The following is a 27,271-nucleotide window of genomic DNA, read 5'->3' on the forward strand; positions in this document are numbered from 1 at the left end:
ATATAAACATTACTTCATTGAGAACGGCCCGCCACTCCAAGTTCGTTGTGAAGGTAGTCATCTGAACCATCTGGCGTTTGAGGATCGTGACTTCCTCATGCAGTTCGGTTATGTTCCCTCTGCAGATCTGACTTTGTCAGCCACCTTCCGTAACTCTGTCCTCAGGAGGTTGACGTCAATGGAGACAGCCTCGATTTTATGTTCAAGTGCGGTCAGGACCCTTATATGGCTGACAGTAGTTCTGAACTGGTAGGTTCCATCTCACTTTCTGGTGGATCTTTGGCATCACTGCTGCCTGTCTGCCGCATTATTCTCTGTGTGGGCCAGCATGGTGTATTATGTGAAAGTGTTCGCCACATGAGGTCTCACAAATGTCTTACCCCATTTTTCTGGGTGTTTTCTTGGCGAGCGTACCAGGACACCAGGCTCCAATTCTGATATATATATATATATACATACACACACACACACTTTTAGGGGATCTGGGGTTAGTGTGGTCGCCACCAGAGCCCAGGAGCAAGGCCCACCTGGAGTTGTATTGTCTATGCAGCTGGGGCCCCAAGTCAGCACACGGTCACCTTACTCTGTCAGCCAGCTTCTTCTGTGACCCCGGTCTACTACCTCCAGGACTGCTTCGGCGTATGTCAGGTATGTGTGGCCCACAAGATTACCCTCTAGTCAGAGACCTATGTATAGTGCACGCGTGTAATGGTGTCCCCCAATCTCTGCCTCCACTCTTCTTTGTGACCTGTCTGGATCTCGCATTCGATGTTTTCTTAATATTGGAGGGTCACAGGCGGCGACTGCTCCTTTATCGACCCCCAAGAATCCGTGAGTTATGGTGATGTGGCAGTATTATAATGTATTGGTGGCCAGGAGCTCAAGAACTCAGGAGCTCAGGAGCTCACATCCTGTCGGCCATGTTCCCAGGCCACACCCGAGCAAACTTAAACTTAATATCTCAAATACAAAAATCTCAACATGCAGGGAAGAGAAAAGCCATAACTCACTAACAAAGTGACCTGAAGAAGTAGGAATACCACCAACAACCTCTTTTAGGGTACAGAACTTTGGAATTATCATGGATTCAGCCCTCTATGATCCCACAAGTGAACCAATTGATTAAATTCACATTCCACACAATGAAGTCCACTGATTTGACTCCAAAGAATTCAAAATGCAACACCAAGATAATTTCTACATATTATTCGCAACCACATTGCACCAGCTCTGAAGGATCTGCACTAGCTGCCTGTTGCCAGAAGATCTACCTTCACACTACTGTGCATAGTACAGAACGCAAAATAAAATGCACCAATATTTTTACAGATGGATGTCAAGAAATACTCCAGGAAAAGGATGCAATGCTCCAGATTGGCCCAACGAATTGCTCCGCAATATAAGAGAAGAAAACTCCTGGTAGTACATTATTTTATCTTCAAACTAATTTAATTCCACCAAAGATACAGACTATGCCGACAACATGGAAACACATGATTTAGGAAGAAAAGACACTGAATCAGGAATAGGGAATTGAAATGGATGAGAACCACCTTTACTCATGATGAAGGGACTGACTCAAAGCCCACTCTTAGTAAGTGTTAAAGTAATGTATACAATGCTGTCTATGACAAACAGCTATAGCTGTCTGTAGTGAGCCCACAAAAATGTGTCATTGAACACAGTCAAATTTCATTTTGGTATTGGATGGCTCTATGTCAAAACAAGAAAAGGATACCTGTTTTTACCTATATTACATCGGATGTGTTTTATTGCTATGTTCTGATTTGTAGCATCATCAAAATTGAGAGCATTTCATGCCATTACATAACAGTACTTTACTTTCCTTGGTAACAGGCTGTGAATTTAACCAAAGCCTTGGTCCCACTGTCTCTAAATAAATTCTGCAGAATTCAGGAATTAATTTAGGGGGAAGCACAGACTCAGTTGGGGCTATTTATCTGGTTATTTGCCTAATTCTATTGTATTTTTGTGTCTCTTGGTTCGAGTCAATAAATAATTTTACAAATTGTGATTTATCAGTTTCAACTAAGTCAGCTTGTACCCATAAGCGTAGCATACGCAGACAGCTGATTTCCAGTCTTGCCAAAATTCTAAAACTTTTTCCACATCAAAGAAGCCGTGTAAAAATACGGAAATTAAAGTCTGTCACCATTCAGGTTTCCTAAAATCGGTCACTGACCCCTAGAAACAAAGTGTGAATCATAAGGAACCCAAAAATATAAGTCACATTTTACATATTTACCATTTTTTACACTTGGATCTGAAACTGCTATGTTACTTAAAGTAAAACCAATCAGGAAATCTGGGTGAAGTCAGACAGGTCACTAGAACACTAGCTGGCATGGATTTATAGTCTAAACGAGGGAGGCGAGAGTAAAACCCCAAACCGTGACTAGACATAGTAACATATTTTTGGGATAAGAGACAAACTTTCCGAAATGGCCGATACATTGAGATCTTACGTTTTTTTTTTTTTTTTATAAATTGGAGAACACAGCAGACAGAAAGAAGAACGTTTTGAAGTAACAGCTGTAAATAAATGCTTTCAGAAGTATATAGCATACAAAACGATTGCTGCTTGGGAAGTGCTCTGTGTAACCTTAACAGTAAAACGTATCTCCTTTGGTAAACAAGCATTCAAACCAACAGTTAAGGCAGTTCTGCATAAGTGCATACATAATGCTTTGAATTGGACACACAGTGACTTTAATAAATAACAATATAAGTTAACACGGTGTACAGCGAAGGTGTGTGTGGAACGTTGACATAATACAAAGTCGTCGTTTTTTTCAAATACCATCTCTTAAAATAGAACCAGATTAAGGATTTCTAAACATGTTCATGGGGCATGTATTACATTTTTGTGAATATATTCTACATTAAACTTACTCTTGTGCCTTTGTGGTTTCTTCATTACTCTCCATCCTTGTAAGTGCAGAAGCTGGAGTGACATCTTTCCTCTTATTGTCTTCTGTAGTTGAGCACGTGTCTTCCTTTGATGTGGACACTGCAAGACGGCTATCATCATCAGCTTCTTCCTTTGATGTAGACACAGCACGGCTGATATCAGACTGCTTCTGAATCAGGGGCCCGACCTCACAGAGGCTAGACTGGTCTTTTTGCTTATTTCCGGTCTCAGATGTTTCTGTTTTTGTGGCTGCCTCTTTCACCTCTGTTGACAGAATCTTTGGGGGGAAATTAAACAGGTTTCCAAGGAACTGGAGGAAGTTATCTCTGGGCTGTCTGTCATGCTCAGGTGCTTTGACATCGGGTAGTAACCTAGGAAGATAATCCGCATATGTCTCTTCATTTGCTGCAAGATATCCTTGTGCTTCCACGGACGAGTTATTTTCCCCTTTATCTGAAATCTTGGAGGAATAAAAATACAATGACTATGCTGTATACCTTAAAACACTTCATCAAAATCTTAATCAAAGCAAGCTTATATGTATTAACTCTCACATTTCTACTTATGCATTATCAAAGTCCATCAATGGAGTGCACCATTTAATCACCATCAATATAAGTAAGAACAATCATTGGCAAAGCTAACAGGCCTCGCCTGTACAAGAGATATTGGCAATGTGTTTTTGCCATGTTGTACACTAGTGTGGCTGCTGCTCAACATTGCTAAAAGTTAGTGGTGTGGAGAGTCGTAGACTGGAGTGGGGGGGAGTAGCGTCTGGAAGAGTGGATTTTCTTTTGGAGCAGAGTGTCGTAGAGTGGAGTGGGAAGAGTGGGGGGTTATTGTCAGACTGGAGTGGGGGGAGAATGTCAGAGAGTGGATTTTATTTGAAGTAGAGTATCGTAGAGTGGAATAGAGTGTCAGAGTTGAGCAGAGAGAAGTAGAGTTCAGTGGTTCAGCAGCAGAGGGTGCTGTAGAGTGCAGTGTTGTGGAGTGGAATAGGGTGAAGTGGTTTAGAATGGATTGCGGTAGTGTGGTGGATTGGATTGGAGTAGAGTGGGGTGGAATGTATTGGGTGGACTGGATGGAGTGGATGAGGGTGGATTAAAATGGGGTGAGATGGATTGGACTGTGGTGGATTGGATTTGGGTAGTATAGATTGGATGAGGGTAAGTGGGAAGTGATAGGGGTGGGGTGGATTGGATTGGGGTGGGGTGGATTGGATTGGGGTGAGGTGGATTGGATTGGAGTGGTGTTAATTTGAATAGGGTGGAGTGGGGTGCATTAGACTTGCCTGTAGTGGGGTGGATTGGATTGGCCTGGAGCAGGGTGGATTGGATCATTGGAGTGTGGTGGATTATACTAGAGTGGGGTGGATTGGACAGGAGTGGGTTGGACTGGAGTGGGCAGAATTTATTGGATTGGAGTGGGTGGAATGAACTAGAGTGGGTTGGATTGGATAGAGTCCGGTGGTTCGGAGCAGATTGGATTAGAGTGGAGTGGTGTGAAGAGGATTGGAGTGGATGGGGCAGATTGAAGTGGAGTGTGGTAGACTGGAGTGGGGTGAAGTGAATTGGAGAGGGGTGAATTGAATCGGGTGAGGTGGACTGAGTGGGGTGGACTTGGGTGGGGTGGTTTGGACTGGGGAGGGGTGGTTTGGATTGGGGTGGTTTGAATTCGGATGGGGTGAACTAAACGGGGGTGGAGTGTGATGGACAAGAGAGGAGTGAGGTGGACTGGACAGGAGTGGGATGGACCATATTAGAGTGGGGTGGGGTGAGTGGGCTGGGTGGATTTGATTGGATGTGTTGAAGTGAGGTAGGGGTGGGTTGGATTGGGGCAGAGTCGGGTGGCTCAGCGTAGACCGGATTAGAGTGGGGTGGATTTGAGTGGAGTTGGGTGGATTGCATAGAGTGGAGTGGTGTGGGGTGGATTGGCTTGGGGTGGCTTGGATTGGATTGCAGTGGGGTAAACTGGATTGGGGTGGGGATGGACTGGTGTGGGGTGGATTGGCTTGGGGTGGCTTGGATTGGATTGCAGAGGGGTAAATTGGATTGGGGTGGGGATGGACTGGTGTGGGATGGATTGGAGTGGGGGATTGGCATGGGGTAGACTGGAGTGGGGTGGACTGACTGCATCGAGTGGGGTGGATTGCACTGAGGTGGATTGAGTGGGGTGGATAAAATGAGATGGATTGGACAGGGTTGGGTAGGACTGGAGTGGAGTGGGTGGAATGGATTTCAGTGGAGTGGACTGTAGTGGACTGAGCTGCAGCAAAGTGGATTGGAGTGTGTGAATTAGATTGGTGTGGGGTGGACTGGACCGGAGTGGGGTGAAATGGGATGGGGTAGATCGGACTGGGGTAGACTGGGGTGGGAGGACTTAATTGGAGTGGGATGAATTAGAGTGGAGTGGGGTGGATTAAGGTGGACTCGACTGGGCTGGTGTAGGGTGGCTTAAGGTGGATTGGATTGCCATGGGATGGATTTGAGTGGGGTGGGTGGATTGGAATGGGGTGGATTGGGTTGTGCTGGACTGGAATAGAGTAGATTGGAGTGGGCTAGGTTGGAATGAAATGGGCTGGCCTGGTTTGGACAGGGGTGAGGTGAACTGGATTGGAGTGGGGCAAATTGGTGTGGGGTAGACTGTTTTGGATTGGCATGTGGCAGATTATTTTGGGTTGGAGTGGGGCACATTGGAGTGGGGCTGATTGTTTTGGAGTGTCGGGGAGTGTTTTGGTTTGGAGTGGGGCAGAGTGTTTTGGTTTGGTGTGAGGTGATCTGTTTTGGATTAGAGTGAGGAGAATTTAAGTGGGCAGATTGTTTTGTATTGGTGTGGGGCAGATTGGAGTGGGATGGATTGGAGTGGGGAAGATTAGAGTGGATTGAAGAGGGACAGGTTGGAGTAGTGCAGACTGGAGTGGGCTGACTATTTTGGAGTGGGGCAGATTAGATTGGGTGGGGTGGATTGTTTTGGAATGTAGTGAGGTGGATTTGAGTGGGCACGTTGTTTTTGGCAGGGCGGGGCAGATTGGAGTGTGGCAGATTGTTCAGCATTGGCTTGGGAAGATTGAAGTAGGGCATATTGTTTTGGACTGGAGAGGGGCAAATTGGAGTGGGGCAGATTGTGTAGCAATGGTGTGAGAAGACTGGAGTGGGGCAGATTGGAGCAGGGCAGATTGGAGTGGGTTGGAGTAGGACAGGTTGGAGTGGGCAGATTGGAGAGGGGCAGATTGTTTTTGATAGGAGTAGGCCAGACTGCTTTAGACTGGAGTTGGACAGATTGTTTTGGATTGAGGAGGGCAGCTTGTTTTGGACTGGAGTGTGGCAGATTGCTTTGGATTGGAGAGGGGCAGACTGGAGTGGGGCAGACTGTTTTGGATTGGAGTGGGGCAGATTATTTGGAGTGGGGCAGAGTGTTTTGGTTTGGGGTGGGGTAGAGTGTTTTGGTTTGGGTGGGGTGGATTGGAGTGAGGCGGATTCGAGTGGGCAGATTGTTTTGGATTGGAGAGGGGCAAATTGGAGTGTGGCAGGTTGTTTAGCATTGGCGTGGGAAGATTGGAGTGGGGCAGATTGGAGTAGGGCAGATTGGAGTAGGGCAGATTGGAGTAGGGCAGATCGGAGTAGGGCAGATCGGAGTAGGGCAGATCGGAGTAGGGCAGATCGGAGTAGGGCAGATCGGAGTAGGGCAGATCGGAGTAGGGCAGATTAGATCAGAATGAGGCAGATTATAGTGGGGCGGATTGGAGTAGGGCAGATTAGAGTGGGGTTGATTATTTTGGAGTGGGGCAGATTGTTTTTGAATTGAGTGGGGCAGATTGGTTTGGACAGGAGCTGGCATATTATTTAAATTTGGAGTGGGGCAGATTGGAGTGGGGTGGGTTGGAAGCACTGCAGCGGGATGAATTGGATTGTCATCTTTTGAGAATAGCACTCATGAGCAAATACAAAAGAACCTAGGACTGCAAAGTGCGAAAAGAAGGATTGGCAAACTGAAAGAAAAGAGTTAACTTTAGAAAATAACATTCTTCATTTTTTTTTGTCCTGCTGGGCACGTTTTTGCCAGTCACACGCCTTCTGTTTGCAGGGCAATAGAAGTTAATAAGAACAAATTTGCACCTTAATAACATCTGGAGTAGTGGACGGGCACTGATTAAGTTGAATCAATCAGTGCTTGGTCCCTGCTCCACAGATAGGAACAGAAATGGTGAGATTCCTGCAGGAGAAGAGTGGTATGCAAGCCAATAAATGGTAAGCAACAGGCGGGCTCCAAGCCATTTTCTGTTTACAAGAGTGCCTCGCAAGTGAGACACATACGCTAGCACATGACATTGCAGGCTCGACCCTAAAAATTATCTATGAAGAGATGTTTGTCTGCTAATATCTAATATTTCTAGAAATAAAAATGTACATGATTACCTGTTAAAGGGCAGTTTAAAGCAATGAAGACCAAATGGCTTCTCACAAAATAAACCTAATATGCTACAAAGCTCTAGTCTCAGAATCCTTCCAGCTAGTGGTTCCGTGTTAAGTGGCAACTTCTATCAAGACCACGTTGAATTATCCGATTCCTAATATCTGTTTCTACCTACTAGCCTCTGGCCTGCTCCTCCAACAATAAATCAACCATTTGTAGGTTTTGCTTAGCAGAGTAAGCCAGCTGTCTGCTGGTGAAAAGATCCATTGTCTGCTTACAGTGGGCTTGGAGCCTGCCCATTGCTTCCTACTGGTTTGCTTTATTGTCACACTCACTTGTTTGCTTTTTATCCGGTAATGTGTGGGTTTCCCTTCCTTTTCTTGTGTTTGTCCTCTCCCAGAGAACACCTCCTTATTACTAGTGCCCTTCCACAGATTACTTTTCAGGCACTATTTTTTTCTTTTTTGTTAAGCCCTCCATGAAAGTGCATGTGTTTTCCAGTTGTCTCCCTTGTATGCTTCTCTTCCTACTCCGTTCCGTGTTGTTCTCTCTCACCAGTATGCTTCTACTTGCCACCATCAATGATGCACTAGGCCTTGTTTTCTCACCCGTGTGCTTTTCCCCCACAGCTCCACGCTGTTCTCTTGCCCTCGTGCTTTATGTTGCTTACTCTTTATGTTGTGTACTTCCCTCAACCCCACTCTTTGTGTTGCTTCCCCCACCAGCATCCTCCTTGTTGCTTCTGCCCTCCCACCCTCTGTGTTGCTTCCGCCACACCCTCCCTACGTGTTGCATACCCTCCATCATGGGCACCATCTGTTTTGCTTCCGCCCAGCCACTTTACCAAAACAAGTAAAAAATCTTTGGTACTACTTTTGGTTTTTGACTGATCCAACTCTGCTCAGTAAACAAGAAGAAAGAACATGCCCTCATCATTTTGTAGGAATGCATGCATGGGTTGTGTGCCTACAAAATTTGTGGCCAGCACAGCATTGTTAAAAACCCATTGGCAAAGGGAACAGGTCCCAAAAGTGAGACTAATTGGCTTTGCCCACTTTGGCCCTTTTTAGTACAGATTTCATGCTTTTTTTCACTTTTCAGAAACACTTCGTTAAAGGTGTCAAGGAAGTAAGGCAGTCCAAAGAGGTCATATGCTCTCCCACATATCCCACATATCCTACATATCTCACATGCCTAGGCATGAAGTAATGCCTCACAGAGGCACGCCTTGAAAAAGTCCCTATATGAACTACTCGCCAATCTCCCAGACAGATTCCCAATGTAGATTATTGATGCTGGATGACATTTCCACTTTATGCAGTGTCTTACCTGGAAGTGCCACAAAACTCAGTATACTGTTTTCAGCGCTGCTGTTGATGACCTCCATAATTTTTGGCATAAAAGCAGCTAGTGCCACTACTCGACTTGCCCTTTACCACAGGTCTTTCTAGGAGTGGAAGTGTTATTAAATAGCCTTTCAAGAAACAATAGACTAGACTTTCAGAAAAATCAACATTTAAGGTGTTATGGCTGTTATGAGAAATTGCAAATGAAGTGGTGGTGTGATCTGATTTGGCATGAAAGGCAACTGAACCATTTTTAGGAAACTGAGGTAAGCTGGCTTTTAACTGCTGAGCTTCCACTTCTGTGGGGCCTCTTACATTGTATCTTGTATTGCTAGGATTAACTGGCTAAAAGAGAAAACTGATGAAAAGGATAACATTCATCATATTCCACTGCTATTCTGCAGAATGGAGGTGGGATGATTTAAATCCCAGAATGACAACAGTCACATGCATCAAAGGAGCCTTCCCATCAACGGAAGCAGCTTCAAGGCAGAGGGGGGCAAGAACCTTTCCTGGCAATACAGAAGCTCACAGCAACAGTAAATCTGACATCTCTTTCCCTTCTCCTGTCAACCAGAATGGTGAGAGGAATCACCGGAAAATGAGTAGCATAAGAGCACAAAAATCAGTGGATGAGAACCATTGTGCAAAATGGTTATGCCTTTATTTGAAGTCATCCTACCTTGATGATTCCCTAAAGAAGTTTTATCTCCGCCAGCGGAGACCTCTCTAAGAGATCTTCCATCTCCTATTAAGCATGTAAGTGGTGAAACCAGTCTGTTCATCTCAGCCTCAATGGAATTTATTCCTGATAGATTCTGGTATGAAAGAAAGGTCAGAAATAGTAGCTGGCTACTTCTCAATCAACTCTCAATGTACAGAGATGACTGGTGCCATCCTGTCTGGATCCGCCCTCAACAACACAGAGATACCTGCGTTGAAGGTAAGGCTGCCCATCGCCTAGCCAGCAAATAACTTCCATGACATCCTTTGCATTAGGGCTGTGCGGCAATACCAATAGTCCACCTGATAACTGGGGTATGATCATAAGAGATACTATACAGGGATCAGCCAAGCTGTGTAAACACGTACTCAAAACCATAAACTGCAGACGCCTCTCTCATGCTTCTTCATCCATCACACTACTAAGCACTGCTTCCCATAACAGAATAACCTCACCTCAGTGGACAGCAAGCACTACATGGAAGAACTTCCCATATAGGATCAAAACAAAGGCAAGAGACTTTCAAGTATACACCTTACACCATGTAACATGCTACCTAGGTAGGCAAGCACCTTTGTGCACCACAGAGGGAGTAAGTGCTATATAAATGCTGTAATACAGCAGTTCACAGTGAGTGACCCACTAGTGAAGAAGAACAGTCAGTACTGCACCTAAGAAGTCTGAGTTGGGTTCCTGGTTGGTGCAAGTGATGTCCCACGCCGGATGGAGGACTGCAGTCTGGTGTGCATCGCTAGAGTCCGCCAACAAGCCTTGGCACATGCAAAACTCGCAGTTAGCTGAAAATGGCGCTGCCCGGGACCAGGAAGGACCAGGTGGGCTCTACTCAGAGGGGGAGTCGAAGGGGGCTCTCAGCAACTCAGAGAGCCCACAGAAGACCAGGCAGCGCGCACAGGAGTCGCACAGCACGGGGACAAAGAAGGTGCAAAAAAAAGCCCACACTGCCCAACGATAAAGGCTCCCCTGCCGCCGGAGAACCCCTCAGGAAGCTGTGCGTCGCAGGCTAGAGTGCTGGGGGCCAGAGCTGCAAGATGCACAAATAACTTTGTGGTAGGATGCCAACAAGCTTTGGCAACTGCAAAACACGAGGTGCACAGGGGTACTGTCTTGCATGGGGAGGCAAGCTCTTACCTCCACCAAAGGTGGACAGTAGTATGTCAGGACCACTTCAGTCAACCCCCTGTGATGCCGAATCCACGCAGCTCAGCAGGAGAAGGAATCCACGCAGCCGGTCGTCGTTGCAGTAGGTGCCTGCTGAAGCAGGGGAGTGACTCCTTCTCCCCAAGGGAGATTCCTTCGCTCTTCTGGTGCAGGCTGAAAACGGGCTGTCCTCAGAAGATGTACGATCGAGAAACAGTTGCTGGCAGGAGCTGAAGAAAAATGTTGCAGAAGGCGTCTTGCTTCTTTGTTGCAGTTTCTAGAGTTTCTGGAGGGTCCAGATGCAGTTTCTTCGGTGGGAAGTTGAAGTAGAGGATGCAGAGGATTCCTGCTGGAGTCACGCAATCTGAATCTGAAGAACCACCCGAAGGAGAGACCCTAAATAGCCCTCAAAGGGGGATTGGTCAGCTACACAGGTAAGACCTATCAGGGGAGGGCTCGGACGTCACCTGCTGGCACTGGCTAATCAGATGCTCCCAGAGTTCCCTGTCAACTTGGAATCCAAGATGACAAAAACCCAGGCACCCTCTGGAGGATCTTTGAGCACCAGCCAATCAATCAATCAGTATTTGTAAAGCGTGGCTACTCACCTGTGAGGGTCTCAAGGCAGTGGGGGGAGGGGCCTCATCTGAAGAGCAACGTCTTGAGGTTCTTCCTGAAGATGGTGAGCGACGGGCTTTGTCGGAGGTGCAGGGGGAGGTTGTTGCTGTAGTGTAGGTAAAAAAATCATCCTCCGGCAGTTGTTTTGCGGATGCGAGGGACGTTGGCCAGGGCCATCTGGGTGGAGGAGAGGGATCTGGCGGGGGTTCTGGAAGGAGACTCTGTGGTTCAGGTAGGCTGGTCCTGCATTGTGCATGGCCTTGTACGTGTGGGTGAGAAGCTTGAAGGTGATTCGCTTCTCGACCGGTAGTCAGTTGAGGATCCTCATGTGTTGGGAGATGTGTTCTTGGCAAGGGAGGTCCAGAATGAGTCTGGCAGCAGCGTTATGGATGAGTTGACGTTTTTTGCTGGCGTAGAGGGCATTGCCGTAGTCGAGCTTGCTCATGACTAAGGCGTGGGTGAATGTCCTTCGACAGTCTGCTGGGATCCATCTGAAGATCTTCCGGAGTTTGCAGAGTGTGTGCCAGCAGGAGGAGGTGTTGGAGTTTACCTGGCGGGGCATTGATAGGGAGGAGTCGAGGATGATTCCTAAGATGCGGGCGTGCTCGATCGGTGCAGGGGGAGAGGCAGTGAGGGATGTGGCCTACCATGAGTCGTCCCAAGCTGAGGTGGCATTTCCGAAGATAATGAGCACCGTCTTGTCAGAGCTGAGCTTGATGCAGCATTCTCTCATCCAGGTGGTGACGGCTTCCATTCCTGCATGAAAGTTCCTTTTGGCCACGTCTGGGTCTTCGGTGAGGGAAATGATGAGGTGTGTCTCATCGGCATATGACACAATGTTCATACCATAGCTTCTGATGATGGCAGCAAGAGGAGCCATGTTTACGTTGAACAGTGTGGAACTCAGTGAGGATCCTTGGGGGACTCCACAATTGACTCATGTGGTTCTGAGGTGTAGGGCATGAGTCTGACCCTCTGCGTCCTCCCGGAGAGGAAGGGCTGGATCCATTCCAGGTCTCTCCGCAGATTCCTATGTCGTGGAGTCTGGTGCGCAGAGTGCTGTGGGAGACTGTGTCAAAAGCTGCTGAGAGGTCGAGGAATATGAGTGCTGCGGTGTGGCCGCAGTCTAGGAGTAATCGGATGTCGTCGATGGCTGCCAGGAGTGCTGTCTCCGTGCTGTAATTGCTGCGGAACCCGGACTGGGAGCTGTCCAAGGAGTTGTTGGCCTCTGTGAAATTCCGTAGCTGTGCACTGATTGCTTTCTCCAGTACTTTGACGGGGTAGGGTAGCAGTAAGATGGGTAGGAAATTATTTCGTTCTGATGGGTCGACTGAAGGTTTCTTCAAGAGAGGGCGTATTTCAGTGTGTTTCCAGTCCTCAGGGAAGATGACCGTGTTGATGGAGCAGTTGATTGTGTTACAAAGCTCGGGGTGATGGATGCGCTGGATCTGATGTATATGTGGTTCGGGCAGGATTCGAGGGGGCTCCGGAGTGGGTGCTGTCGATGATGTTGACTGTTTCCTCAATGGTGAGCGTGGACCAGATGTGAATGGTCTGGGTGGGTTCTGGGAGGGTGGGTCAGTCGCAGGTTCTGGTGCCAGGTGACAGAAAGCTGTCGTAGATGTCCTGGATCTTGTGGTGGAAAAAGGAGGCGAGTTTGTCACAGATGTCCTGTGAGGGGGGGGGATGCTGGTGGCTTCGGAGGGGGGGGATCTGTGAACTCATTGATGACTGTGAAGAGGTCCTTCGAGTTGTGTGCGGAAGAGTTGAAGTGCTCCCAGTGTGTGTACTTCCTTGCGTTCTTGATTCTTTTTGTCAGTGGGCGGTGATTGCAGCTCTGAATGAGGCGAGGTCTTCGCTGGATTGGCTGTTCCTCCATTTTTTCTCCAAACGTCTGCAGGTACGCTTTGATTCTTGGAGTTCGGTGGTAAACCTGCTGAGCTTCTTAGGTACACGTTTGGTCGATGTCATCCGGAGAGGGGTTACAGTGTCAGCGCATTCGTTGATCCATGCATTGAGGTTGCGCGCTGCTGTGTTGGCATCGTCAGAGGAGGGAGGGAGGGATTTGGCGAGTGATGAGATGAGTTGCTCGTTGGTGATTTTGTTCCATTTCCTGTGGGGGGTCCTGGAGGTGCGGCTACTTGGTACGGTGATTGCGGAGAGTATGCAGAAGTTGTTGGTCCAGTCTGGGGTGAAGATGGTCTTGATGGTAATCCGGTCGCTTGAGGTAAAGATTGGCTCCAGTGTGTGTCCTGCGATGTGTGTGGAGACCAGCTGTCTGAGGCGGAGGGTGACGAGATTGTCGAGTAGAGCGATGGTGTTTGGGTCGGTGTGGTCCTTGTGGTGGAAGTTCAGGTCGCTGAGGAGGAGGTAGTCGACTGACACCAGGGCCTCGGAGTATCAACATCTATGACGTCATCTATGAAAGCTGGGTGGGGCCAGGTGGCCTGTACACCAGGGTGCCGCAGATGGAGGAGTTGTGGTTGGAGTGGACCAGGAAGTAAAGGTGGTCCATGGTGGTGCAGTGATCTTCTTGGACGGCCTTGACAAGTAGTGAGGACTTGTGTACAATGGCGAGTCCTCCACGTGAGCAGGAGGGCCGGTCCCAATGGCAATGTCTGGACCCAAGGTGGGGTTGGTCCAGGTCCACGGTGAGGAAGGTGATGTCCGGTCGGGTGGTGTCGATCAGGTCGCAGGGTTCGGTGGCGTATTTGTGGCAGTAGCAGATGTTCAGGAACAGGCAGTCGATGGAGTTGTGGAGGTTGCTGGTATGTTTGTGTGCAGAGAGTACCTTCGTTTTGTTGAGGTTGGCGCTGAAGTTGCAGTTCCTGAAGTGGACAGGTCCATGGGTGTCCTTCGGGCAGATGGTGCAGCAGTTGTTGAGACAGGAGCAGTCAGCTGAGAGGCAGGAGGGCATGAAAGGTGCTTCGTGGGGAGGAGGAGGTGGAAAGAGGAAGAGGGGGAGAAAGGAAAAAGCACTACGGAAAAACGAGGGATGATAGAAGAAAAAGGAATAAAATGCAAGAGTGAAAGATGGACAGAGAGAAGAAAAGAAAAAGAAAAGGAAAAGGAAACCCTGGGGTCCTTCGTCCAGTTTCGCACCAGAGCAGGGACTAGGGGGTCCCTGAATCGGTATAGACTGGATTATGCAAGGAGGGCACCAAATGTGCCCTCAAAGCATTTCTAGTGGCTTGGGGAAGCTACCACTCCCCAAGCCTGTAACACCCCTCTCCCAAAGGAAATCCTTTGTTCTGCCTTCCTGTGCTTGAGCTTCTCAAGCAACAGGAGGGCAGAAACCGGTCTGTGAGGTGGCAGCATGTAGGGCTGACTGGAAAACATCAGAAGGCTGTAATGGCAGTACTGGGGGTCCTCTAAGGAGCCCCCAGAGTGCATTGGCTCATACAATCAGTGGTTGCAAAAACATGGGGATATGATTCCAACATGTTTGATACAAAACATGCCTATGTTCGGAGTTACCATTATGTAGCTGGACATAGGTAGTGACCTACGTCCAGTACACTCGTAAAATGGCATCCCCACACTCACGAAGTCTGGGAAAATGGTCCTGGAGGTCGTGGGGCACCTCTGCTACTGCAGGGGTGCCCTCACACACAGGTACTTTGCACCCTGCCCTCAGGTCTGGAGGGCCTGCTATAGGGGTGACTTATAAGTGACCTAGTGCAGTGTAAATGGCAGTGAAAGGGTGCATACACCCTTTCACGCAGGCTGCAATGGCAGAAGCCTTTGCATCGGCTTCCTATGGGTGGCAAAAGATATGCTGCAGCCTATAGGGACCCCCTGGGACCCCAATGCCTTGGTACTTAAGTCCCATATACTAGGGACTGATAAGGGGGTACCAGTATGCCAATTGTGGGTGAAATACTGGGTTACCAGTATGCAAAAACCAAATTTAGAGGAGAGAGAGTATAATCAATGGGGTCCTGGTTAGCAGGATCCCAGTGAACACAGTCAAGCACACTGACCTCAGGCAGAAAATGGGTGTAACCATGGCAAAATGTGGGGACTTTCCCACATCTAGTCACTCTAATGGTCTGTGTGTGAGACTGTCAAGTTTAGAGCAGCACCTGCTGTGACAGAATGCTTCCTAGACAAAAGACAGGACAGGCAAGTGGTCTTCAAAGGAGGCAACTTCCACGTCACAAACTTCAAAGACTCTGACACTAAATCACTTCAGAGTTTGGAATGGATTATAAATAAAAAAAAGGGAGTTTTGAGCCTCCCCAAAATGTCAAACTGAAGCTGTACATCCACGTGGAGAAGCTCAGCACAACATCTGCCTATTGTGACCTGAACTGGGGACTAAGGTCTGCTAGTTCCCATACTCGGTGAAGTGGCATCACCCAGGAGACTCACCACCACTCACCATAGAACCTAGATCACTCGTATCAGACTACAGAGGACAGACGACCTTGTGAGGAGGACAAGAGTACATGGAAGGAGAGAGGTCCAGTCTGGATCCTGTCAGAGGATCTCTGAAGCAAAGTGTTGGATTTTGGATCTGCCTTGAGAACCACTGCATCGCTTGGGCCATCTGCCCAGCTGCTGCGGTTGTGAAGCCTGTATGCCATGTGGAGGCCGTGGTGAAGATAAGCGTTGGTGCCCTGGGGCACCACTGTGACAAGTAGCGGGCTGTTACCCCTGCAGTGTTGTGACCAGAAGAAGCCATTGCCTTTTGGGTGTTGTTTGCGACCCCTGCATACCAATATGGGGCCGCAGTGAAGATATGGCCCATTGCTGTAACAGGAAGCATAACCATCACACGGAGCACACTGTTCTTGATCCTGTATGCTTGGTGACGGCCATGGTGAAGATGCTGGCCGTCACCCTGGTGAAGCACTGTGACAAGAAGCGGCCATCACCCAAGATGTGTTCTGACCTGACGGGTCCACTGTCCAGTGTTCACTTCTTGTTTCATAGGTATGCCACGTGGGGGATGGGTTGAAGCTAAGGGCTGCTGTCCAGGAGCATCGTATGCAAGAGTAGTGTAGCGAGTTGTGACCCACGGGAGAAGACCATTGATTCAATCATCCGAACCAAGGAGCACCAAAGAGCGTCTACCAGACTCAGGAAGACTTACCACATGATGAGAGGAACAACAATAATCCCTGCTGTCTCACATCACCTGCGGCATCCAGAGTTCTGCTCACTGCTGGGCCTCTAAGGTGTGGCTGGACATACTAAACGCAGTTCCAGTGAAGTGGGTGAAACGGACGGCTGGGCCACCAAGCCTGTGAGGGAAACTTTCTATGGCTAAACAGGGTACATCGCTGGGACACTGATTTATAAGTGGCCTTTGTGGAACTTCTAAGGTATGTACTTTCTAGCAGGGCCTAAGCTCAATGACTGCCTAGTGTGAATGGGGAATAACCACTGTCTTTAGGGAAGGGGGCTCTGGAGCTTATCCAGTCAACGCACGAGTGCTTGCCCTACAAAAACTGTGTTCGTTATGTGTCGTATTTCACTTTGTGTTTGTATGTGAATACTACTGTTTGCATAAAATCAAGTATCTAGATAGACATTCATTTATTTGGGATGCTGAGCAGGTTTTGAGTTGGGGGTCTGTGTACACTTTGCTTCTACCTCCTCCCCAAGAAGCTTGGATTGCTCCACTTGCACTGTTACTCAGGACCCACAGTAGGTCCGCCCTCGACATTAGGAGGGAAAGACCTTAACCACCATAGTTGGGCCCAGTAACTTCTGCTTGGCCCATAGCACTGTGAAAGGGAATCAGACAGAGGAGTAATGCCTTGCATAAAGTTTTCATACTAATTCTGTGTAATTATGTTTAGTTTTAATCTAAGGCTTTCTTCTGTGGGGCATTATTCCACTGGTTAATCAATATATGTGAACAGCCCAACATTACTGATCATTGTTTAGAAGCCCGGGAGCCTATCAAGGTGTGACCAGTGTTGAAGACTATATTGCAAACTGCTCAATATTAGATTTACGTTTGAGTGCGTACATACTTTTTCTTCTTTCGCTGTTTAGATTCTGAAGTACATGAGGCCTACCTCAAGTGCCTTTAGAAAACCTCTTTTTACATTTCATCCTTCTTTTCTGGAAAAAAAGAATGACAATTCTGTTTTCAGCAATTTCCATACTCTGAGCATGGCCATCAAAGTGGTTGAAAGAACTCCGACTTCCTCAAATACATCACTAAAGTACTCTCTTTGGAGGATAGAGATTAGCTTGTTAAGTGAAAACATCTCTCTACCCTGATTGACCTTTAAAAGGATGCAAGAAATTGTTTGGGTTAAATATGAAACTATATACCAGCTATTTCGGACTTACTGGTGGCTTGCGCTTAGCTCTTCCCAATAACAAGAAAAATCCCACTGCTATGATTATGAGGGTTCTATGGCAACATTATTTTATTTAGGGAGCTTGGTGACTGGACTGCTTCAAAACAAGGCAACAAAACATTGTGACAACAACTACTAACAAAGCTTCTCCTAGGCGAACTTCCCACCCTTGGTTCTCTTAATAATGAAAACCTAAAAGGTTGGCAGGTAGAAACTGGTGTCAATCTTAAAACACTGCATTATTAACTTTTAAATCACAGTTGAGTCGCTACAAAAATTGTATTTGTCAAGCAAAAAGTTCCTATTTTGGAACCCTAATTAAAAGCACCTCGAACGTCACATTCACCATTTTTAAATTTGTCAAAACCCCTCTTGTTCAGCTAGTTTAGTACTTCCTACCAAGGAATATTGTGATTAATTGTCCCCTCTATGAAAGTATTAAAAGTGACTAAATTTTCAACAATTCTCGACCACAGACCAGACATCCACTCAAGCTAGCCTCTTCAAAAGGCACCAGACTTCCAAAGTGTATCTCGTCACTGCCATTAAGGACAACATAATCCAAAATACTGAAGTCTATATAGTCAGGATGTCCTGATATCTGCCCTCTCAGAATTTTACATGTCATAGCAGAAATAGTGGCACCTGCAATCCGAGTCATCATGACCTATTCTTTTGCATCTTGCCCGGTTCCAATGAAACGTAAAGAGTATGTAGTCAAACCATTGCTGAAAACAAACAAATCTGTACCAGTTATTGGAGTCCAGTTATAGGCCTACAGCTTTCTTCCCCTTGATCTAAAAAACATGGGGAGAAGAATCATGCTAAGTAGTTATTAAACCATCTACAAATTAATCTACCAAATGTGGCACAAACTAGATTGCGACCTCAAAGGGGGAAAGAAGCTGCTCTAATAGCCCTTTTAGGGTCTGCCCTTGCTTAGCGCTCTTTGCTTTGGGCCAGCAAGTTATGCACAGCCAATGACACCTTTCAAATTCAAAATAACTTGGGTGTAATGTGGAGTCCCTTAGGGCTCCTCATGGTCTCCATTCTTGTTTAACATTTAATTTGACCTTTGATTCTCCTTATTTGCTCCTTTGGGCTGGATTGTATTGTATACGCTAAAGACACTCAGTTTTTGTTTCTATTCAACCATCCCACTGAAGTGATTCAGTAATTTCTTATGCCATGTCTTGCTGCTATCCAAACCTAGATAAGTAAAATAAATGCTAAATTTGAACACAAAATACAGGCCTTTTAATATGTGGTCCTGACTCCTTATAGAGTGCCTTCTAAACCTTGGGTCGCCACCTAATACGGCCAATGTGGTAATAAAAGATTTAGGCTGCAAGATTTACAAAATCTTGTCTCTGGGGACACAAATCAGTTCTGTAGTATCTACATCCCACTACCAATTCAAACTCCTTAGAAAAAGGTCTGAGTTACACTGTCTGAGGTCCAGAGAACAGTACTTGCATCATCCATACTTTTCAGGATCAACTAGGTCAGCCGTCAAAGCAGCGCCTGCCTGAAAAAAAATTGTTAGGTTTTAATTGATCCAGAGTATAGTCATAAAGCTAGCATATCACTGAAGCCAGGCATACATTACACTGGCTTTCAGTTAAGCAAAAATTAATGTTTTATGTTTCATGTCTGTTCTATAAAGCAATAAACTGTTCTGGTGCTCTGCTCTTATGGACTGAGTGACTAAATATACTCCCAGGCATGATTTGTGATATGCCCTGGATGTTAGATCAATTGTTTCCAGTTTCAAAATCTCGACTAGGAGTAGTCAAAGTCAAAGAAACTTTATTTCGGATACAAGAGCCATAAAAGCGCATAGCAGCAATAAATACAAATAAATACACAAGGTAATAAATATAACGATACATATAATGATAAAAAAATGGAATAAAGATAAAATACACTTACACAGTGCAATGGGACAGTCTTGTTGGATTCATTAGACAGATAAGAATTTCCTTCTGACAAACCAGCTAGCTCCGAGGATCTTGGCAAAGGCGATCACTAGCGTTGGCCTAGTGTCTGATATGAGGATTCGCAGGGCGATTTCAGAGCTGCGGACTCCCAGCAGTCTGCATGCCGGGGCCAGCCATTTCCTATGTGAGGCGGTGTACGCGGGGCAGGCAAAAAGGACATGAGGGAGATTCTCGACAGGAGCTTTGCAGGCTGGACAGGCGGTTGATTCTTTGTGTGACCAGCGGCTGGTGAAAAGTCTTAATGGTAGCGTTCCAATGCGGAGCTGAAAGTACAGTTTCCTTTCGATTGGGACCGTGATCATGTCCCAAAAAGCCTCATACTTGCATGTCCCTTTTAGGTTAACAAAATCACAAGATAATGTAGTGTGAAGTGCGGCCCCTATATCTTCGTGATCTGCCATTTGCCAATATAGTTTCTTTAGTTTGCTTTTCGAGGGAAAGACGGCGGTGGTTGGTGAATTCCAGAGTTCACTGAGCCGAGTGAGTAAAGTGACCCCTTGATCAGCTTTTAAAATAACCTGCAGGGCTTCAGTAAAGGTTTGAAGCTCTGGGGTAGTCCAGAGACGCCACCAATACAGCAGAGGACGTAGGCGGGTTTTATGACCGAAGCGTTTTATGCCAAGATCCTTAAAAAGGGGAAACAGTGGAGTGCTTAGCGGAAGGGACACAAGTTTTCTCAGGAAGTTGTTCTCAGCAATGGTTATGTCGTGATTTTGGCATAAGCCCATAGTTCAGCCCTGTAAAGTGCTGAGGTCACAGCCTGGGCTTCGTATATCTGTATTGCTGGGCGAATTGGTTTTGTGTATGAGAGGTGGAGGTTTTTTGATAGTTTGCTTTAGTTTTAAGGCTTGCTTTCCTATGTGTGATTTCCAAGACATGTTGTCAGTCAATGTTATACCCAGGTACCTTCTCAAGTGTGGTGCCCTCTAGTGTACACTTCCCTCTAAAGGAGCTATGGGGATTAAGGGTCACTAGTTTTGTTTTAGAGGCATTGATTTCAAGTCCCTGCGTTGAGCAGAATTTCTCAAAACACGTGAGGAGTTTCCTTAGTCCACTAGGGGTCTTGGATATCAGGAGAGTATCATCTGCAAAGAGCAAGACAGGGATTTTTGTGTGCCAAGTGATGGTGCGTCAGCCTCCACTCTAAGCAGGGAAGGGACGATTTCATTGATATGCAGAGAGAAGAGGGTCGGGGCAAGGACACACCCTTGCCGCACATCCCTTGATACATGGATTCTATCAGTTAGTTGCCCCTTGTTGTCCCACCTAACTCGTGCGTAGTTGTCCTCGTGGAGCTGTATCAATATTGCTAGGACTATGAGTAGTCTTTATCAGTTCAAACCTCGAAGACCTGGAGCCAACTACCAAGTGCCTTCCAAATAATTGTGGAATATGTAGTTTTTCACAAGACATTATACATATTTTTGTCTAACTATAAAGACAATTGTGCTATGATCAGTTTGGAATATTAAGATACTACCATTGTTTTGTATGTTCTTTTCTCTTCTCTCTCCTTGCGCCAAGATGGTTCAGTGATGTATGTTTGCACTAAATAAGATGAGCATTTTCATTCATTCAATTCTGAAGTATGTTTCCAGTTTTTTCAGCCACTTACTTCACTGAAGCACAGCTTTAAGGAAGTTTGTGGCCTCCCCTTGGATGAAATCTACTCCACAGCTGTGAATGAAAGAAATGTGACAGGGCCCAGGTTGTGGGAGTTGGAGTCAATGGGGTAGCCTTAGTGAAATGTATTACTCATTCATGGTCAACTGCCTAACTGAAGTTGTGGCAAAGTTCTATCAGGAGGCATGCCAGTAAACACGAATGATGCAGACAGAATACATCCTTTGGTACCTAAACGGATTCAAAGAATTCAGACTACACATACGTAAACACTAAACATAGCTGTGGCCCTAGCTCAGTGTCAGAACGGTTTCACCAACTGTCAACTGTAGAAATCTTAAACAGATTAATCACCCAGTCCAGAACATATAGAGAATGGACCCCACACGTGGACAAATAACTAACCAAGAAACCACACAAAGAACTTGATCATGTGTTCAGTGCTGATGCAGTACACCAACAATAAGGACAAAAGTCCCCCTTGAAGACTGTGGCCTCTTGGCTTACTTTTGTGCATTATAGTGTGTTCTGTCTTTTTTTTGTCAAGCACCCTAGTATCTTGCAATCAGCAGATAATCCTTAATGTGCATTTCTGTTGCTCTTCCAGCTCAGTTCCTGAATATCCTGAACTGTGGGTGGGTATAACTCCACCTATAGAAAAATGTGACTACTGTCTCTTCACCAGACTATGGGAGGCAGATGCTTGGTGATATATGTTTCACAGTGTACATTAACAGGTTATTTTCCAAAGGAAACTAGTCTAATAACCACCCTCTGATTAACATAGGTTAGCTCCCAAAATCATTACTTCTCCTATGTCTCAGAGAGCCCATAGAATTTTTCACCTTCTCTGCTTTCTGGCTGCATCCAGATCTACCCTAAAGACCTGCATGAAAGAAACACTTTGCCTACATTTGTTTCACTGCATGGGCAGCCCTGTCTCCAGGTATTCACAGTTAGGCTTACTACCAGTTTTAAATGTTGTAGTAATTAATCATCCGTAAAATAGATATCATCTACATAGGACAATGCTTCAGGGTCAATGTTGTGCAAAATTGCAGTCACATGAGCTGCAAACAGTCCTGGGCTGTTCTTGTACCCCGGAGGTAAACGACAGAAGTTTTTCTGAGAACCTAGTGCACTGAAATTAGTTAAGTCTCTAATCTCAGGTGCTATATTGCGGCAGAAAAAAACATTGGGAATGTCCAGTGTTTTGTATTTTTTGCGCACTACGTTGTTCATTAGTGCTGTGCTATGTGAGTTTTTTATAGCATATATGTGTGTATGACTGTTTAAATGTCTGTAGTCAGACTATTCTGTATGAATGATCCGGTTTAGCTACTGGGAATAAAGGATTATTCATTGGGGAGACACAGGGTTCAGTTACGCCCTGGCACTCTAGTTGTGTGAGGATTTCTCTCACGGGTGCTTTCATTTCATGTTTTATTGGATGCTGAGGTTGAGGTTAATTTTTAATAGGTATTACGTGGTGGGGGATTCTTTATCTCATCCTACATAGTTGCGATAGAACCCAGGTGCATGCGCCAATACCCAACCAATGGCATAGGATTCAGCGAGTTCCTTCGGAACAAGGGGCGAGAAAGAAGGTTTAATAACCTCTTCCCCATATGAGCAGGTACAGACAAATTCAGGTGTCCAATCTTGTTCGGCCAACAAGATATATATATATTTACTATGCGATCCCAAAAGATTGCGTCAATTGTGCGCTTAATGTCTCCTTCTAACTGTAGCATTACTTTATACGTTATCAGGCGTGGAGACTCGCATGTCCGCAGTTTCTATTGTAGAAAGTCATCAGTTGCTTTCACCTCCAGATACTCTACAAGACGCCGGCAAACTAGTGTGTCCTCTGCCGCGCTGTCTAGCAGCGCTAGTGCCCACTTTCTGTTCAAGAGGACCATCTTCTTGAGCGGCATGTTGTATTGCAACTGCTGCCACTCTTCTTTTTAAATTGGCTTTTTGGTTGGGGAGGTTTCTCTTCCTTTTTAACAGAAACCAGAAACCTGATGAGCACTGTGATTCCTGTCTCGGTTTCACGTACTCTGTTCTTCGCTCTGATCGCCCACCTTCGTTTTTCCGATGAGTCCTGAAAGGAATGAGATTGGCGTGTATCAGTATATTGATATCAGGTGTTTTTATATTATCTCTATTTCAGAGATGATATCTATTCTGTGGGGTTTCCATTTGCCAAGATTCTCCCCTTTCTTTTTTAGGAGTTTGTTGTTTTTTTTGTCCCAGCGTTTCTTGTTACTCTCAGGAGCTTGCTTGGAAAAATCTTTATTAGATTTGCCCTGAAATTGTGGTTTAGTTGGTCTGGCCCCTAGACTATCTCAACCAATACTAAAATAGGTCTCTGCGATAATCTTTGGCAGCTCGCGTTCTTGATCATGTTGAGGAACATCCCGGAGGCGCATGTGCACTGCTAGTGCGACCGCTTCCCCTTTAAGGTTACTCAAAATAATTGAGGATACCGTGGCAAAGTTGCCCATTAATTGCAACCCCAAATCTAAGGCCGGGGCAGCCCCGCATTCATCTTGAATTTGCTTCAACATCTCCGGTAAATTGGCAAGTGTCGGTGTACCGTGTGCGGTAGTATAGAATGCGGCAAATACCGTGTCCCAGGTATTACAGTTATCTACTGTGGGGACCATCCCAAATGGCAAGCACATCGTTAGAATTCTATGTTCATCCCGAGGTCCCGTACGGGAAAATACCGATTCCAGTGCATTTATTTTTTTAGCTAACCAAAACAGAGTTTCCTCTTGTTTGGCGGGGACTTTACCCATGATCGAATGTACAGTTGCAAGGGTAATACCTGGCGTCACTGCATGTGGTTGCGCTGGAGCAGCACGTTCTGGGTTTGTATTCAATGTTTGCATAACAAACTATACTATTCGTCTGTATTTTGCTGTCAATTCAGTATATAAGTGGTCAATAAAGGCCAGGTAGGACCATCATTACTCAGAGGACCTAACCTAACTGTTAAGATCGTGTGGGGTAGGGCGCCATCAAGCCAATTGTCCAGGTAGTTTGCAAGTGCATAGTGATGAAATGTGTTTGTGTTCCATCAACTTCTTGAAATGTGACCCAAGAATAGAAATGTTCTGTTCTATACGCTGGATGGGCGTCCACCACAAATGTGACTGGACCCCCCTGGGCCAATAAGCTATTTGCCAGTAAATGTGCAGTCAGGGGTTGTCTCTTATTGACTGCAATTGCAACCTGTTGCGGATTCGCCATAATAGATGGTAAATTTGTTCACAGAAGGCACGCCAAATAGGCATTTTCCTTTTAGAGTTCAAGCTTGACTAACCTCCAGCTTCAGCTAGGATGTCCTACTTAGCTGAGGAGGAAATCCTCAATACCACGGATGTCTCTGTATATATAGAGTACTGAGGTGTCTTTGTATATAGTGAGACAGAGCTACTCAGGAGGACCCGAAAATTAGAGCCTGACCAAATGTTGGGCGCCATGTCGCGTAGGCTCTCATTATTCTAATGAGACTAATGGATTTCGAGTGGCAGAATCGCCTGCGGTGTGGGAGACTGAGTCTGAACCACTACAGGTGACACCCTTCGTTACAATCCGGGTTCTGCTCCGGCTAACTAGCAGTGCTTCATCTCTACCCAAGGGCAGGGATGATTGGGCAGCCAAGCACATGACATAACCGGTTTCTCAGGGAAGCCGTGGTCACTCAGGTCTTATCCGTTTCACTCAGTTACATTAGTCTCACATGCACAATGACAAACAGAGGCAGTATATATTTAAATAATGTTTAATAAATCGACTGCATCTTGATAGCAAAGTGTGGACTCCAATAACCAGGACGATAAAGCATGATAAGATTAAAATTGTGACAAAGAGAGTAAAACATAAAAATAATGCTACCATATTGCCACTAGAGTCAATATACTAATTCCTACCTAGGCTATAATAGAGCACCGCATGTTAAGCACTAATGCTGCCCTTCAGGTTCCCCTGGGAAGACATCATCCCCCATACCTGAGCAAAGGCCTGAAGTCTGCAAAAACAGCTGTAGTGAAGCATTCGGCAATCAGCATACAGTTGTGGTTCTCTGGCTGGAATCTCCCTCTAACGTGTAAGGGACAGGGAAGTGTTTTTATAATAAAACAGCTGATGTTCTGAGAAAATGTCCCTACATAAGGATGTGTATTTTCTATGAATGTCAGAGACTAAACTTACACCACGTTCACCCATCAACCTATCTTACTGCAGCCTTGGAAGAAGCACAGAGTGAGCAAGAATGTCTGACCTAGGCAAAAACAGTCAGATAGAGAGAAAATAAAACAAGACTGTAAAAGTGGCTACTGTAACAATAATAAAGTGAAGCCAAATAAAATATATCAAATAAAATATATTGAGGTTAAAGTGCACAGCGGCAGGCCTGGCATGTTCAAATAACGTGCATGGAGCTATAACTAAAATGGCTACACAACACTATCTGAACAAGCTGGGGATAAAAAAAGACACATCCCTGTGGTGATATCCATGTGCAACCTCTGCCTTTGTAACAAGCAGAGATCTGTTTGAAGCTAGCATAAACTGTACTCCAGGTGTCTATGCTACTGCTCAGGTGCATGTAGTCCATTTGTTGCTACCTCCTACCCTCAACTGAAGAATATATGCTCCGGATTTGGTACATATATACATTTTGTAGATGGCATAACTAAGAAGGTTAGCTAATGCTTAGTTCAGAGATGGTGTTTGACATGGTGCTGTGTGTTCTGTTCCTCTGAAGTGCAGGTATAGGTTTAGGATATCTATGAACACTGATTCTGTGCCTAGCCTTAAAGACTGGGAGATGAACTGCCTTGGGGAAGGAAGGGGTTGCCAGTTTCTGAGAACAGGCTGTAACTCAACTAAGGCTTGGAGGATGAATTCAGAGGAAGAGCCTCCAGGGATATGCCTAAAATAACAGCCAGTTTAATATGCCAGAGTGCTCTTATATACTCCACATTAGAGCGTCAGCAGTTGCAACTGTCTGTTTTGGATCCTAGTGAGTACTCTGCCCCATTGCAGCCCTATCATTAAAGGGTTGTGACCAGACCATGTTCTAGCTAGATACTCTGCTCTGTCAATATGGCCTGGCAGGGGTGTGGTCATAAAACACACATCTATGCTAGTGAGCAGCCATGGATTGGGGAGTTTTGTGAATATTCTTGATGCGTGGGATATGCGACTCTCCACACATCTGTCAAGCATCAGATTTGCGCCCAGGCAGACATTTGCTCTAACAGCCACCCAGCAGAAGCATGCAAACTCTCTATATTGATGTCCATAATACAATTAAAGCTGCTGCCTTTCAGTTGGTGCTCCTAAAGTATGGGAATTAATAGAAAAATAAAAACCATTAAACCACAATGGAGCAAACCAAATCACAAAAAGCTAATTTTAAGGAAAGACCATTTTAATAAGATACAAAGAAAGTGAAAATTAAAGGAAATATTTTGAAGGAAAGATCACTTTAGAGTTTAGGAATAGGAAGGGTTTTTTGAGTTCAGTGATGGTTGATGTTTTTGGGTGATGAGGGTTTTTAGGGGGTCAGGAATAGCTGGAATTGAGTTACAGTGTAGAAAGGGGGTTTAAGGGTTTGGGGATGTGTGGAGTTAAGGGGTGGTGAGAGATTTTATAGTTCATGTTTGGGTGGAGTTTAGGAGTGCTGAAGGGTTCTTAGGGTTGAGAGATCGTTGGAGTTTATGGTCAGAAACTGTTTTAGAGTGCAGGATTGGGTGGGGTTTGGGGTGGTGAGAGGTTTTAAGGATTCAGGGATTGGTTCAACTAAGAAGTACAAAGGTTTGTTTATGGTACAGTGATTGGTGGAGTTTAGGGATCATGCCTTTTTAGGGGTAGTGATGGGAGGGGTTTAGGGGTGGTGAGGGTTTTGTTTAGGCTTCGAGATTAGGTGGAGATTAGGGGTGGTGAGGGGATTTAAAGGATTCAGAGATAGATTGAGTTTAGGGGTCGAAAGGGCTTTCAGTGCCTAGGGATGCGTAGAGGTCAGGGATGGATGTAGTTCAGGTGTGGTTAGATGTTTAGGAGATCAGGGAAGGGTAAGGTTTTTGGGTACAAAGAACTTTTAAGGTTGAGGGATC

General features: G+C 45.8%; 1 protein-coding gene across 1 annotated transcript in view; it reads right to left on the minus strand.

Moving 5' to 3' along the window:
- Window positions 1-27,271, minus strand: part of CRYBG3 (crystallin beta-gamma domain containing 3) — a 1,300,096-nt gene that overhangs the window by 1,069,597 nt on the left and 203,228 nt on the right. The window contains exon 3 of the mRNA XM_069204785.1: window positions 2,914-3,392. Coding sequence (XP_069060886.1) covers window positions 2,914-3,392 — 479 coding nt within the window. The remainder of the gene's footprint in view (window positions 1-2,913; window positions 3,393-27,271) is intronic.

This window comes from Pleurodeles waltl, chromosome 8 (genome assembly GCF_031143425.1).
Source record: "Pleurodeles waltl isolate 20211129_DDA chromosome 8, aPleWal1.hap1.20221129, whole genome shotgun sequence".
In the NCBI taxonomy this organism is placed as follows: Eukaryota; Metazoa; Chordata; class Amphibia; order Caudata; family Salamandridae; genus Pleurodeles; species Pleurodeles waltl.